This window comes from Pagrus pagrus (genome assembly GCF_965226575.1).
Source record: "Pagrus pagrus genome assembly, chromosome: 22".
Classification (NCBI taxonomy): Eukaryota; Metazoa; Chordata; class Actinopteri; order Spariformes; family Sparidae; genus Pagrus; species Pagrus pagrus.
The window spans coordinates 6,031,418-6,047,374 of NC_140204.1; the positions used below are offsets into that span (position 1 = coordinate 6,031,418).

Sequence of the window (15,957 nt, forward strand, 5' to 3'; positions counted from 1 at the left end):
TTTAATAATTCAGCAGCGTCTTTTTTTATGCCGCGGCTTTTCCTTAACACCACACTGACCTGCGATATCGACTCGCACGCACACACACACTCAGCCCACTCGTGTGTAATGTCACGCAAACACCCACACACACACACAGACACACACACAAACGCTGACGTCACTGCATGGACCCCAGAGAAACACGACGCTACAACTCTCTCATTTTTGTTGTTCTCAGTTTATTTGGCAAATTATTCTCCACTTTTTTTCTCCCACCCCCCCTCCACCCGCTTTTTTGTCTTTTCTCTTCCCTGGTTTATTTACAATAGTAAAAATAAATCTTTCTCTTCAAGGTTTTACATTCGACATTTACAAGTGCAATGTGTAACATGTCCATCTTATAAAGTGCATTTGTACTTTTTAAATCGTAACCCACGACACGAACTCAGGAGGAAAAAAAAACTCAGAAGAAAATGCAGTTTAAAAATCATAAAAACATAAAACATGATTCAAGGACACCGCTTCTCTGACATCACAGTATCGTTACCCTTGAGGATTTTTTAAAACCTGTGATTCTCGTGCACACGTGCTGCTTCCTCACCCGACAACATCAATGCATAAAACAATTTTTTTTCCCTATGAAGGCCATACACGGTCCGATAGAAAAATTAGCTCTGTAATGGTTTTCTTTTTTTTGATTGACAATCTCTGCGCGCCTGAAGTGTTGCCAGGTTGTAGGTTACAGAGGGGAGAAAGCCGAAACCTGGCTGACCGACGATGGAGGGAGGCGGGCGCTGCTTTATTTGCTGTCTGCACCCGCCCCGAACCCTGCTTTTCTTTAAAAAAAAAAACCCTTGTGTTAATGCTTGTGCTCAAAAGGAGAGGATAAAAATAGACGACGATGAAGAAAAGGAAGAGGACGAAGCGAGCGGATGTTTCTGGAAGTGGATGTTTGGCTCTCCGCTCAGGGAGGGAGGGTCGATTTCTACTTCTTACTACCTCCCTCCCTTTCTTTTTTTTTTTGATTTTCTCTCTTTTTTTATCTTCTTTCAGGGTAACTATTTTTAGACGGAGTCTGACCGACTAGCTTCTCGCAGGCCGATGTTAGACAAAGAGATGAAGAGAGGGCGGGAGATGTAGGTGTCGAGTATGGCGAGAGATGAGAGAAGTGTGACGGGAGCAAAAAAAAGTGACGAGGAAGAGGATTTGGAGAAGGGAACAGGTGAGGACAATGAGTGGGAGGAAGAGGTGAGGGGGGACGTTTTTTTTCCAGAGTGGGGATGTCTTTGAAACGACCTGCTCTCTGAGACACGACTCAGACAAAATGACGTCACTGGAAATCTGACTCTGACGTACAACATTGTCACGTACAACGTCGTCTCCCTCCCTCCCTCCCTCCCTCCCTCGATGTGTCTGTCCCTTCACATTACATTAGTTTAAGTCGAGTAGACGTTCAACAGAAACACTGATATCATCTCTCATGATGCTGCTGCCCAAAAAATAAAGTTTGACGTCACAGAAACAGAAAAGTAGCTTGAATTGGTGAACTTTCTGCCCTTTGGAGTAAAAAAAGACGGAGAGAAGGAAACGGATGAAGACGATGAGTGGGAGGAAGAAATGAGGGGGACGTTTTTCGAGAAGGGGATGTCTTTGAAACGACCTGCTCTCTGAGACAAGACTCAGACAAAATGACGTCGCTGGACATCTGACTCTGTGGCGTCACGCACAACGCTGTCTCCCTGTCTTGTCAGATTACAGTTTGAGTCAAGAAGACGTTTAAGAGAAACACTCTCTGCTGCCCAAAGAACAAAAGTTTGACGTCACAGACCCAATAATGCAGCTCGAATTGCTCTTTGGAGTAAAAACAATGAGGGAAAGGATGTAGAGAAGGAAAAGGCGATGGCAACGGAGAGGCAAGAGGATGAGGACGATGAGTGGGAGGAAGAAGCGAGGGGGATGTCTTTGAAACGACCTGCTCTCTGAGACAAAATGACGTCACTGGAGATCTGCCTCTGTGGCGTCACGAACAACACTGTCACGCACAACATCGCCTCCCTCCCTCCCTCTTTGTGTCTCTCTTGTCAGATTACAATTTAAGTCAGAGGAAGAGGTTTAACAGAAACACTGATATCATCTCTCATGTCGTCTCTGCTGCCCAAAGAACAAAAGTTGGACGTCACAGAAACAAAAAAAACAGCTCGAGTCGGTGAACTTTCCGCTCAGCGTCCACACCGATAACATCAAGGTCAAGTCCTTTTCCCGTTGCTGTTTTTCAGCCATCGTGAGCGTGTTTGTGTCGTCGTCGTCGACCGACTCTGACCGCTTCAGGTTTCACCACAAACGTGTATGTACACAAACAAAAAATATAAGACACTAGAAAGTCGAAAAATATGGCACTTTTTTCAGCATATCCGACGCTTTTTTTTTTTTAAACCACCCCAAAAAAAAAAAAGAAACATTGTTTTATAGGAAGAACACAGAAGAAGAGGAAGAAACGCACACGCACACGCTCACAACATGCTCACAGCAGCGACCATGTCTCGTAACTCATGCCCTGATGAACATTACAAAAATATACATTTCTGTACAGCATTGCATAATAAAAATAACACACACACTCACTTGTACAGTTGTTTTTCTTTTTAAATCGAGTTATAGTCCTGTATAGCGGCTGTTAAAAGCCATTCTGCGTGTGTTTGTGTTTACAGTGAGAGTTGGTTGAGTTATGGTTCATTACAATTGGCTATGATCCCGGGGGGAGAACACACACACACACACACACACACACACACACACACAAACAAACACACACCCATTTACACACTCACACAAACACACACACACACAGTGAGTGGTCGCTCCACTCCTGCCCCAGGAATGGTTGACTTGAGTAGTGGCATATTCACAGATGAGTGTTATTAATTGTTAGAACGATCACTAGATGGACATGCCAGATGGGACCGTCAGAGACGAGGTTTAAAATACAGATGTTTGAAATATTCTGGCTCCAGCCGAGCGGCTTTCAGTCGGCAAACAGCTGATTTGTGGTTTCTACTTTGCGGCTCATGACTCCCTCCAGACTTGGATCAAATAGAGACTGTTTTACCAAGAAAAAAGGCTGAACAGTCGTCATTTTTCTGCTGACGTTAGTAGTAGTGCATGCGTGAGCACGTCAGCCATCTTCATCAAGAGGCAAGGTACGGCAACACCACAAGGACAAGACACACTTTTGAGTTAGTTAATGATAATAACTGCATTAATGACTAAGGATTATTTTGGATGGTGGCACATGGTCACCAGCGCAGCAAATGTTTAGGTGTTTACATTAGGGATGGGCATTTCAGGCAAAAAATGCTATTTGATAGTCAACGGGAACTATTTGACAATTATTTGATTATTTAATGATCTGCTGTTTGTATTTACGTAGCACATTGTGGCACGGGCCAATACCGACCTCGAGAATAGTGTGATAGGCCTAGAATAATGTGATAGCTGGTGGTATTGCGTTTTTTTCCAGTTGCTGGTGGAAACAAAATGTATTTTTTCAGACAAAACCATATAACTATTTGAATATTCTAGTTCTGTGTGTTGTTTGTCTGAGTGGTGTTGCCGTACGAAACAGTCCAAGACATGGACGCCCTCGCACATGTGCTCCTCACATCTGGTAGTGACAGTGGCATCTTTTTTTCTAAAATGGCAAAAGCTTTGCTTACATTAATTTTAATTTGTAAGTTAACTGCTATCATGCTAGCACTCGTTGGTCGGAAAAAGGAAAAACAATCTGATATTGGTCAACACTCTCGAATGCCCAAGACAGATTTCTCCTAAGGGAGACAATAAAGGCTTATCTTATCTTATCTTATCTTATCTTATTTTAACATAACAAATTTGCAAAACAAATGTGCTTTTTACTTTATTAGCACTTCCCAGTCGACACTCATTGCGCTAATCCAAGTGAAATAATTTGATTTAGCTGGGAAAGTTTGTAAAAAATGTTGTGACTTTACTTGACCTGCAGTCGAGACAGTTTGAAACAAAAGAAGAAGAAAAAATCTTTCTGTTTAATCCGAGTCTGGTTCATGACCCTCATATTGTCTGAGTTTGATTCATGTTTACTAGGCAGGTAAAAACAGAGCAACAGCTTGAAAGCTACATGCTAGCATTAGCCAAGCTAGTGCAGAATCTCTGTTAATATCACATTTAAAGAGCCGAACTGTGACAATAACCTCTCTCATCTGTTCTGCGTCCCATCTAGCATCTCCAAACACAGGTGACTCACACGTCGTTGTGCATACAGGAGAACAGTGTGCCTGTAGGATCTGCATCAGATTCCTATGTGAAATGGATTTAATTAACTCTCTGGGATCGCTTAGTTTTGACTCATCCACGCAGTGCTGCCGCAGCTCGCCAAGCCTGCCAAAAATCTCAATCCACCGATCTCTGTCCACCTGGTGCGTTCAGCTGCAGAGTAATTGAAAGTATTTCACTTAATAATTGATGCAAGTCTTTTTTTTCCCATCGATGCAGTGATCGAGCAAAAAGAGAGAGCGACGGAGGGAGGCGTCCGACCCGCTAAACCAAAATAAAAAGCTAAATTTAGAGAGAGAAAAATAATTAAAATGCGCCTCTAAATGGAATTAGAGCATTTGCTTCATATTTAGATTCGTCCTACTTCCACGGTTCATCACCGCTGCCGAGATGCTCTTATTTTGGAAATCCCCCAACGAGCCACCGATTTAAAACATGAAGTCAGTCACCTCTGTCCGTCTCTCTATCTTTTTTTCTCCGTTGTGGCTTTTTGTACACAGCAAAAATACAGTTATTGCGAAGGAGTTTTTTTTGTTCCAATAAGGCCAAAAAACAACAAACAATAAAGACACGAGAGATTCTGCCTTTTCAAACAAAATCATCCACAGAGTAGAGAGTAGTGTAGCTGTTGATTGTTTTGCTGCTGCCAAGAAAAATACTCTAAGATTTAATTTACACGATAGAAAACAACAAAAAAAAAAAAGATCTGAATACCTGCGTCTCCTGAGCGCCATTTTCTGTGTGTTCCCCCGCTGTCGTCTATTTGGTTGAAAGCGTTGAATTTGGAAGTTACAGAAACAACCCTGTGTTTGTTTTCTCGTATTGAGTGTTTTTTTGTTTTTTGTTTTTACAGTTTCCCAAAGCCAGTACACCTCCCACACGAGTACATTAGCAGCATGCCAGTAGCTTAGTCATGGTAGCTCTCTCAGAGGAACACGAGAGTGAAAACTATCTCTGCAGATCATTTAAATGCAGACGGAGGTGAGCAATAAATCCGCTCACTACATCTTGCGTGCATTAGGGCCAATTCCCGCCGCCACTATTACCCAGATGTTATTAACATTAGCTGGATTTAACTTACACGGAGGGGGAGCGTCGGCCTGATTGGGTGCGTGGCGGACGCGACCCGGGGTTACGTTAAAGCGCGTCTCGCCTGGCGTTTCCATTTCACGCCGCGTCACCTCGCCTCTCTCGCTTCTCATTAACCCGCCGAGCCTTTCAGAGGGGCCCCGGGACGGAGCTGCTTCTTCCAGGCAGTGTGTGTGTGTGTGTGTGTGTGTGTGTGTGTGTGTGCTGACAGGCTGCAATAAAGGCAGTGAAAATGGAAGCAGGCCAGAGGAGTTCAGACCATACGATGCTCACGTTTTACAGCACTACTGTAGATGGTTTCGTGCATCTTGCTCATGTTTTAAAGATGTAAAAACCATCTACCATCGAAGCCGTCTACATGAACGATGGCCTATTGACTGCAGATTGTGCTGAGCTCTAGCTAATGGATAATCAATCAGGCGATGGAGTCAGAATTCTCCAGATTTAGAGCAGCACGGCCTAAACGGCGTTAACCGGATGCAGATAAACATCCAGGTCCCCGTCGCCCGCTGGAGAACATCAGCTGCTCTCACCTTCCTCATGTCAGAAGGCTTGTTTCGCCGGCGCTCATGGGGCCCATACATTGCTTTCCTCATGCATAATTTCTAGGGCGGAGATGCAAGAGAGGCGAGAGAGCAGCGGAGGATAGAAAGGACGGGGTCACGGACGCGCCGTAGGGCCTCACTGGATGTTTGAGGACAAGCTGAGCACGATTGGAGTCTTCTGGCTTCTTTTACTTCATTTTAAAATGACTGTCATAGTTTCAGTCGTGTCATTTTGACTGTTTTAAAGTAGATATCGTGTCACTCTGGGAAGAATCCAGCAAACGAAAGCCATTAAAATGAAGCCTTTCCATTTAGTTTCACATGATGTTTCATACAAAGACTTTGTTTTGTTTGACAGAAGCTGCAACGATTAGTCATAATGCTTTCATTTAGTTCAAACTTCATTTTCAAATGATGATGACAAATTCAGCAAATCAAAACCATGAAAATGAAGCCTTAGCATTTCATTTCACAAATGATAGCTGGTGAAGATTGTTTTTGTTTGAAAGAAGGCTGAGCTGCAATGATCAGTATTGATGAGTCGAAGAAAACTAGTCGAAAGCTATTTTGATAATCGCAGGGTGACTACACATTTTCCTTGGTTACACCAGTGCACCTAAAATTTAGCAGTTTAAATGTTTTAAACAACTGTTATCCAATTTCTTGTTGCATGTGCTGCAACTCTATTCCAGTTGTCAACCTTTTACATAATGTGTTAAGAAACACAGTATTATTAGGTGCACCTAAATTACGTGCTAGTGCACCTAAAGGAAGATATTAGGCGCACCGGTGCAACCAGTGTGAAAAGACAGTCCGGAGCCCTGAACGGATAAATCACGTCATTTTTCAAGCAAAAATTTCAAATATTTGCGGGTTCCAGCTTCTTAAATTCAAGAATTTGCTGCTTTTCTTTGTCATCTCTGACAGGAAATGAAGAGTCTTTGGGTTTTGGACTATTGATCGGACAAAAGAAGCAATCTGAAGAGTCACTTTGGGCTCTGGGAAATTTAGATTTTTTGCATTTTTCACAGTTTTTGTAGACTAAACAATCTAAAATCTTGAAAATAATCGTTAATTGCAGCTCTTGTCTTGAAATTAGCTACTTCGCATTTTGAAATGACTCCTGGTGGTCTTGTTTGCAAGCAGAAACAGGAAGTGCTTCCAAAACATGCAGCTTTTCTAAAATAAAAGCTTCTCTCTGAGTCACAGTGAGTCACTACATTTACTGACCGAATTAGACTCGTCAATAATAGTACTTTGTTTGTCTTTTTCAGGACTGAAAGTTGCAGCTAAAAAGGAATTGAACATACCTTCAGCCATCATGTAGGTATGGAAAAATCAGTCTGACGGGTTGTCAATGAGTAAGAGAAGCTCCAATCCAGCTTGAATGGTCCTTTACAGCCCGCCTCGCACTCCCTATCAAGATGGTGTAGAGAACAGCGTAGCCTACTTTACAGCGCCCTCTCTTCCCCCCCGCAGCAGAGAGCATTCCCAGGGTAGCAGCGCTCTGCAGTGGCGCTGTCCTTGGTGCTGAATTCAGCTCTCTCTGCTTCACAGTCACGGCGCAGCGGCTGGCTGAGAAACCCGTTTTCCCTCCGACGGGGAGCAGATTTCATTTCATCGCGGCAAGGACAACACGCGCCGGCCTAAATATGGAAAATCCCTCTCTCTCTCTTGGTTTTCAGGAGTTATCTGGCTGGTTAGGAGTTCGGTTTTTTTTGGCCAACTTCACGTGCAGAAATGTGTTTCTGTTTGACAAAATGCAGATTGTGCTGTTGGCATTGGGAAAAGTCAACACAGGCTTGTTAATGATCATCTAATTTCAATCTCGGCACATAATTATTGTTGCACTCTCCGTCTACAAACTCATTAATGACTTAATCTGCGTCGGATCAAGGGAACGACGTTGATAAAATGTGTTTCAAGGGAGGAAATATTCTTGTTTTATCCCTCTCAGGAGAAGACTGCAAAGATAGCTCATTGAGAATACTCAAGGTCATTCATTGTGTATATTTAGCTCGTTGTATTTTTATCCACACACCACTTAATTTCAAACACATCAGTGGAAACACAGACAGTATTTTAAGACTGTTTCACTCCCTCTGATTGCATAACCATGCAGTGCTGCCCGAGCTCAGGTCCAACGGAGATTTAGGACATTTCCCCCTAAACCCCGCGGTCACATTAATGCTACTCTTGAGAAGTAGGCCTCACTTCTCGCACCCTAAAGGAGGTCAGTTGGGAAAGTCACCTGACACGCTCCCTACAACCACCATGAGGATACCTTGATCAGGTTTTTGCAGTTGGTTTCACGCCACCATCACCATCACCATCAAGACATGATCTTTAGTAGCTTGATCTTTTTTTATTTGGACCATGCACCGCCCTCCGTTCGCCATGTGCGGCCAGCCGTGCCCTCGCCATCAGCCTCCCAGCCCTGATATGAAGCGTCAAGGAAGCCGTAACCTTCAACCTTTCTCCTCCTGAACCCCGTTGCGTCCTCCCCCTCCTTCAACCCTGACTCGGCGTCAAGCGTCATGCTAGACAGAAACCGACCGTCCCTGCTACACGTCACTGGAGGTCCTGGGTCTGAGGGAGAGGTTGGACGGGACGCACCCGCAGCATGCCATCCACAGCGACTTCTGGATGTCCGGGTTTCGGAACGCATAGATGATGGGGTTGATCACAGAGCAGCAGGTGGCGGGGAGGACCGTGGCATAGGTGTATATCACGGGGTAGCTGGAGTCAGCCACGATGGAGTACATGGCGAACGGCAGCCAGCACGCCCCGAAGGCACACAGGATGGCCGACAGAGTTGAGACGCCTTTGGTGGTGGAGATGGCCACGAACTGGTGCTGCACGGCGATCTGCTGCGCGTGGCGGAAGGCGATCTTGCAGATCTGCAGGTAGAGCTGCATCATGAGGGCGAAGACGAGCAGGAAGGTGACGGCGAGCGCCACGGCGTTGTTTTTGGTGACGGGCCGGCAGATGCTGCACGTGGACTCGTCCCTCAGACAGTTCCAGCCGAGCGCCGGCAGCAGGCCGAGTGTGAGGCACGACACCCAGATGAAGACCACCATCACGTAAGTGAAGGTGACTGTTCGTTCGGTGTGGTAGGTCAGGGCGTTGTACAGCGACAGGTAGCGGTCCACTGTGATGGCGAGGATGTTGAGGACGGACGCGGAGAAGGCCGAGATGAGCAATCCGACAGACAGCAGCGTCACAAACTCCACCGAGCTGTCGACCAGATAGGTGAAGACAAAGTTCAAGATGAGGCCAAGCCCGGCTAGAAGATCGGCCACCGCCAACGACCCAATCAGGATGAACATCGGAGCGCGGAGTGTCGGCGTGTAGAACAGCACCGCGATCACCAGGGCGTTCTCGCAGGAGATGAGCGTTCCGGTCACGCAGAGCGCGATATCCCAGGGGCTGACTTCCTGTACAGCTATGGCGGTGGTCGCCGGCTGGAGGTCAGGGGTCAGAGTCCGCACGACGGGCTCGGAGGAGGAGTTGGAGGGGTCCTCGGCCAGGCTCCAGGAGGTGGAGGAGTCGAAGGGGTCGAGGGGGGAGGAGGAGTTGAGGCTGCTACCGCTGCCGCTACTCATGGCTGCTGCGGCGGCCAGGGAGAGAATCATAGCTGGAGAGAGAAGAGAGGGAGAGGGAGGGAGGTGGAAGAAGGAAGGATTGATCAGGTTTGAAAAGGAAAGAAGAAGAGGACGGGAAATGAAGGAAATGTTCAGACAAGGAAAGATCAGATATGCACGTGAGAAAGCCGGAGGGAGTTACGAAAGAGGGATGAAGGAACGAAAACAGAGAAAGAAATATCAGTGGGTCAGGGGTGGAACGAAGAGTGAGGAGGGTAAAAGTTCAGAAAAGAGCGAGGATGGGTTGAAAAGACCAACGACACAGAGCGAGGAGTCGAGACGACATGCCAAGTTTTAGAGGAAAGAGAGTCGGCGAGAGGAGCGAGAGAAAACGTACGTATGACGCCAGGAGGTGGGGGAGGTTGTTGTGGAAAGAGAGGATGAAAAAGAAAGCGGAGAGCGTGATCGAAACAGGACGAGGAGGCATGAGGCGAGGACATAACAAAGGAGGGATGCGGGGAAGTGAAGGACAAGGAGAGAGGAGGGTGTTAACGTTCATCCCCTTTTATGAAGGGGGCAGAAAAGACATATTTCATCCGTCCATCCTTCAATCCGCCCATCCGTTCATTCATTCATTCATGAAAACAACCATGCTCTTGACCCCCCGAGCACGCACGTCACCAGCAGCTCCCACGCACCATGCTGACAGGTAATTAGCGGCAGCACAAACCGCAGGTGTGAACACAAGTTAATCCATAAATGAGAAGCATGATTCCCTCCATTTTGGCTCCGGAGCACAAACAACAAAATTAAAAAAAAAGGATCCGACGGCGAGTGAAGCTTAAAATCGGCTGCGTTTTCCTACCTAGAAGATGTCGGATGCTCAATTTCCTCCCAGTCCGAACCATCATCAACAAAATCTATTTTTAGAGCATCTCTAAAAATGGTGCATGACGTCCTGGGGCACGGCGGCTGGTGGTAGCTGCTGTCCTATTCACCGGGTGGCGTGTATGAGCGCGTGCCCGCCTGTGAGTGCGTGCGTTAGCATGTTAATTCGGATTCAGACGGGAGAAGAAGACGAAGAAGAAAAAAGAAAAAGAAGAAGAAGAAGAAGAAGAAGAAGAAAATCGGGCACAAGGCTAATTTTAGCTTCGCCGAGCTCGGAGCTTGCCAGAGCGCGCGCGCGCCAAAAAGGACGAGGAGCTCCATTCACAAAAAAATGTCTCCCCCTCTCTCTCTCGCGCTCTCTCTCTCTCACACACACACCTCCCACCTCAACACACACACACACACACACACACCCTTTCCTCCACCCCCCGCCCCCTTTATTTTTTCATCTCCCTCCTCCTCACGCACACACACTCACGCGCACACGCCGTCAATGACTGCAAACGGCCGGGGAAGGTCACCACCACCACCACCTCCACCTAAACCCCCGCAGCTGACGGGGGCTCACATCCCTGCGGTAAAAAAGAAAAGAGGAGCTCGTGCAGCATCCACGAGCTTTTTTTTTTAACGGTTGCTCAGCCATTTTTTTTTTTTTTTATATTTTTTTTTTTGTGTCTTTTTGTTGGCGTGTGTTTCAGTAGAAAAAAAGGAGAGAAGAATAAATAAATACCTGGATCAGTTTCATTCAGCTGCAGCAGTGCAGTCCCTGAGCCAACGAGCGAGTGAGGGAGCGAGGAGGGAGGAGGGAGGGAGAGATGAGAGGGAGACCACGCCACAGAGACACACACACAAAAAGAAGAAGAAGAAGAGAGAGAAAATTACCCGCTTGTCTTCTTCTTCTTCTCCCCTGCAGGACACGTCTCTCCCGTCCGCTCTCCTCCACTGTGTCCGGATGTTTTGTTTTTTTTAAAATATATGTTCTTCTTCGAGGGTTTCCCCCCCTCGCTCTCTTCTTCTTCTTCTCCCCTTTTTTTTCCTCCCCAGTCAGCGGCGCGCGCTATATTCCTCGGTTGGCATGGTTATTAGCCTTCTGTCGGAAGCTCCGTCCTCGCGCTGCTACATCCTCGGCCCCTCATTGGACGCGCTTGTCATTCTCCAAGTCTGACGTCAGAAGTCTCGGCTCCTCCAGTCCCCGTCATCACGGCCGGTGTGTGAATCACGACGAGGGAGAGGGAATAATAATACAATGAAAATATATATAGATGATGGACAAAATATAAAATATATATAAAGAATAAAGAATATCTAAATATAAAGAGTAAAACAATATGTAAAAAATAAAATATAAAAAATACATTTTAAAAATATAAAGAACAAAAGATATAATAAATATAAAGAATAAGAAAATATAACAATATATAGTATATATATTAAAATATTTATAAATGTAAGTATAAAGAGTAAAAAAAAATATATTTAAAAAATCTGAAGAATAAAAAATATAAATAAAAATATGAAATTACATCATATATAAATGTAAAAATATATAAGTAGAAAGAGTACAAAATATATGTAAACATAAATAATACAAATATATGAATATAAAGAATATGAAATATAAAAAACATAAAAATACATAGTATATATAAAAAATAAAATAAAATAAAAAAGTATATAGAATAAAAAAAAATTTTAAAATGTATAAATACAAAGAATAAAAAATTTAAAATGGGCTATATAAAAACAAAGTATATATAAAACGTATATATAATAAAGTATAAAATATATATATAAATATAAAGAATAAGAAAATAAAAAATATATAAATATAAAATGTGATAATAAATACATGGCTTTTATTCGTTTGTGTTATTCTTATTGTCTTATTTTATTTTTTGTTCTCCATGTAGGTGTGGGTACATGTCGTGGTAATTTCATCCCACCTCACACACATGCAGGTGCAGAGCAGCTCGTGACACCTTTTCCCTCCCCTCAATCACCTTAAAGGTGAAGCTGACCCCCACTTTTCTGATTCATTTCCTCCCACCCTAAATATTGCGTCACAAGATAAAAAAAAAATAATTAAAAAAAAGTCAGGCACAGACGGCGTTTAAATCCAGATGCTGCATCTTGCACAGTGGACGCATGCAGCTGTATGTATGTATGCATGTATGTACGCTGCTGGTGGTGGTGAAGGTGAAGGTGCTGGTTATGCAATCTCGCAGTGGCTGCTGCTGGGCATCTCGCTGCATTGCTGACGCGCACGCGCAAACGCACGGGCCGGGCCCACATGTGTCGCCATGCATGAAGAGAGAGCGCGTGCGTGTGCGTGGCCTCGATGTGAGAGTGTAGCAGCTGGATGATGAAGTTATAATGAGTTTAATGTTGGATCGAGTCAGAAGTGTTGTAGTTGTTATCAACTTAATGTTAATCCACGTTAAAGGATCATCAGCTCAAACAGCCTCAGAGTAAATATTACTAAACCTGTTCCTATAAACTATAATGGTGCCCAACGTTTTAATCTATGCTGTGGTCTCATTAAATACTGGTGTTTCTGTTTTATTGATACCAAATAACTAATAAAACACACTGTAGAGTCTCACTGTGTGACTCCAGCAGGTCTTTTGCTCAAGTGGAAAAAAGCAAGAAACAATTTAAAGTTCAGCACTCAAAATTCAACTTTAATCAAAGTGTGAATGAATTTGCATTAAAATGTACTTAAAGTACTAAACGTAAAAGCACTTGTTATGAGATATAAATATAATAATTCCAGAAAAAGGTTTATCTTTTTATTGGATTATAAATAGTGTGCATAACTTTATTGTTGCAGCTGCTAAACATGGAGTTAATGACTTTGTACACTGCTATACTTCACTAAACATGTGGATCTACAAAGTAACTACAGCTTTAAAATAAATGTAGTGGAGTAAAAGTGCAACATTTCCATCTGCAGCCATCTGAAATATAGTGAAGTATATGTAGAAAGTGGCATAAAATAGGGAAACTTGAGTAAATGTGGTTACTTTTCACCACTGGTCTCCGATTTAAGAGTAGCTGGTTGTTCTTTCTACAGTTATATAGCCTTCATAACTCTTCTATATCATTCTGGTTCTACACTTTTTAATACAAGTAATAATAATGGCAATTTGTTAAGTTTAGTTATGATTATAATAACACAAAAAAGACCCCACTCATCATGTCAAAGCACGAGGAAAGTCCGCCTTGGTTTGGTAGACCATGTCCGTCAGTCGGCACTGTGCCCAGCAGGATTCCTCAGTTAGCCCGGTAACTTCTAAAATAGTTCAACTTCTTGTATTAATATATGGCAATAATCAATACCCATGACTAATTAACACCTAGCTTAATAAAGTCAAGTTTCCATTTCCTTTTGTTGTTGTCGTTACATATGCAGGAAGTGGGAAAAAAGTCATTTAACTATTCGAAAGACGATGCAAATATGACTGAGCTCTCACAGTCAGAACAATACTTCCCTCCTTACTCGCAACCAATTGAGCGTTTGGTTACCTTGAGCAAAATTAACGATTTTTCTGGTTCCAACATCGCTGGAAACATTTTGGATACTGTACTCGACACAATACATAACAAAGGTCTCGTCTTTTTTAAACACCTCTTTCTTTAATGTCAGGCTACGTACCATCGTGAAGTGGAGGGGACGGTGGTAGAGTTATCGGCAAGTAGCCAGTGATCGCAGTTCAAGACTATGTTTCAAATGTTTGCAAAAAACCTACACTAACCGAACTATAACTTAAAGGATCTGTAGTTTGCTCATTTTATCTGAGGTATACTAGAATGGGTTTACATGCTATAATATATAAAAGATGCCTTAGCTTTCTTTTTATTCCGCTCCGTTTTGGTGCCTGTCTCTTTAAGGCCCCCAGTCTGCTCTGATTGGTCAGCGCACACAGGCCTGAGCAGGCACCACCCACCATGTCTCCATGTTCGTTGGGTACACGACTCAACACAATATATAACAAAGGTTTCATCATTTTTTGCAGGAATGTGACATTATACCTGTAAAACTATCTTAAACGTGTAAATAACAGAATATTATCTCCGTACTAATATTAATAAAAACAGGACAAACAGGTCCGTTTCAGCACTTCAGCACTTTTGAAGCGGCCCTGCTGTAAATCAATTAACTCGTCTTGGATTCCTCGGCGTCCTCCTCCGTCAGATTAATTTTTATTCAGTTAAACGGGTGCGTGACACTCTGCCCGCCTGCCGTGATGCGATCCTCCCTCCGTGTGAATACAAAAAAAAAAAATTAAAAAAACCCTCGTATTTCTTTCACGGCTCGATTACATCATCACACCTTCAGTGCAGGAAACTCCCGGGCCGGCCCACGCGCTCTGCACTCTGCCAACCTTTTCCCCTCCCAGCTCCTTCCTCCCCTCGTGTGTCTTCACCTCTCTTTATTCGTTGTTAAGCCCACGAGCACAGAGGATAAACGAGAGAGGAAAGGAGCTTTTGGTTTCTTTTGATGCACACACACACACACACACACACACACACACACACAGACAGACACACTACTTCCTGCTCCAATCACTTAAAGCATCTCATCTTCCTTTTTTTTTTTTTATCGTGGACGGCGTTGTGTATGAATCACCACACATGATTAGAATACAAATGAAATGCGGGTGCGTGCGCGTGTCTTCATTGACGCCCCCCTCTCCCCTCCGTGTCCGACTTCATTCATCTTTCCAGCAAAGCACCATGGGTAATTGAGAGCTGTTACATCATCATCTGGCTGCTCCGGCATTGCTTTGTAGCAGAAGAGCCGGCCGGCCCGTCTATCTCCTCTCTCCGTTGCTACTCCAGTCTACTCTTTGCTCTCTTTTGTACAGTCATGACAGAGCATGCCAAAGTCAAACTGTATTACATCACTGGTAGCGTTTTTTTTTTTTCCAGCGCCAGGCTCTGTTCTCCTCCAGGAGGACAGACGCCGCACGGTTGCGTAACTCCTTCATATTTAGGGCAGTGGTGCATTGGCCGTGCGTCGGGAAGTCGAAGGAAATGAGAAGATACACGGTGGCGCTGTAGAAAACAGGATAAGCAGACTTAAATCCCTCCACGCACACTGGTTGGAAACGTCTCAGCAGTCAAAGTGGATGACTAATGCGACTCCCACCCCTTCACTCCCCCCTCACACACACACCTACACACTCCTGCACACAACAACCGGTGGGTTTCCCGAGAGTACGATGCTCAAAGGAAAATCCACCGGCTCATATTGATCTTTACTGTTTTATTATTATTGTAGTGTAGGAGTTCAGCACGTAATAAGTGAGATTTCTCCGTTATATTTACAGATGTTGGAAGTTTATCGAGGATTATTGTGATATTTCGATGCATTTTGTGTTGTTTTTGTTCATCTCTGAAGAAAAATGTTAGTGTCAGTCGCTAAAAATGTCAGCAGTCAACTTTTCTGCAAACCACTGGTCCGCTCATGTTTGTACGTGTCATAGGCTGCCAGCTATGATGGAGGTGGAGGTGGATGGTGGTGGAGTCACAGGCAAGACTTCCAAGCCAGTGACCGC

The 15,957-nt window shown here is 44.2% G+C and overlaps 1 protein-coding gene across 4 annotated transcripts; it reads right to left on the minus strand.

Annotated features, from left to right (window-relative positions):
- Nucleotides 1-201: 201 nt before the first annotated feature.
- gpr185b (G protein-coupled receptor 185 b) lies at nt 202-11,358 on the minus strand. 4 transcript variants are annotated; one of them, XM_084344882.1, is made up of 3 exons: nt 11,279-11,306; nt 11,127-11,162; nt 202-9,561 (listed from the first exon to the last, which is right to left on the minus strand). In XM_084344882.1, the coding sequence occupies exon 3, from the start codon at nt 9,557-9,559 to the stop codon at nt 8,489-8,491; it is 1,071 nt and encodes a 356-aa protein (XP_084201008.1). In that variant the 5' UTR covers nt 9,560-9,561; nt 11,127-11,162; nt 11,279-11,306; the 3' UTR covers nt 202-8,488. The 4 variants fall into 4 exon arrangements, with proteins under 4 accessions (XP_084201008.1, XP_084201007.1, XP_084201006.1 ...); XM_084344881.1 differs by lacking the exon at nt 11,127-11,162 and having other exon boundaries at nt 11,279-11,358; XM_084344880.1 differs by lacking the exons at nt 11,127-11,162; nt 11,279-11,306 and adding an exon at nt 10,374-10,723.
- Between the last annotated feature and the right edge of the window lie 4,599 nt (nt 11,359-15,957).

Coding starts and splice junctions, on each gene's coding strand:
- gpr185b (XM_084344880.1), bottom strand. CDS start 10,419: ATGATGGTTCGGACTGGGAGGAAATTGAGCATCCGACATCTTCTAG. Junction 9,562..10,373: donor GAGCATCCGACATCTTCTAG/GTAGGAAAACGC, acceptor TTCTCTCTCCAG/CTATGATTCTCTCCCTGGCC.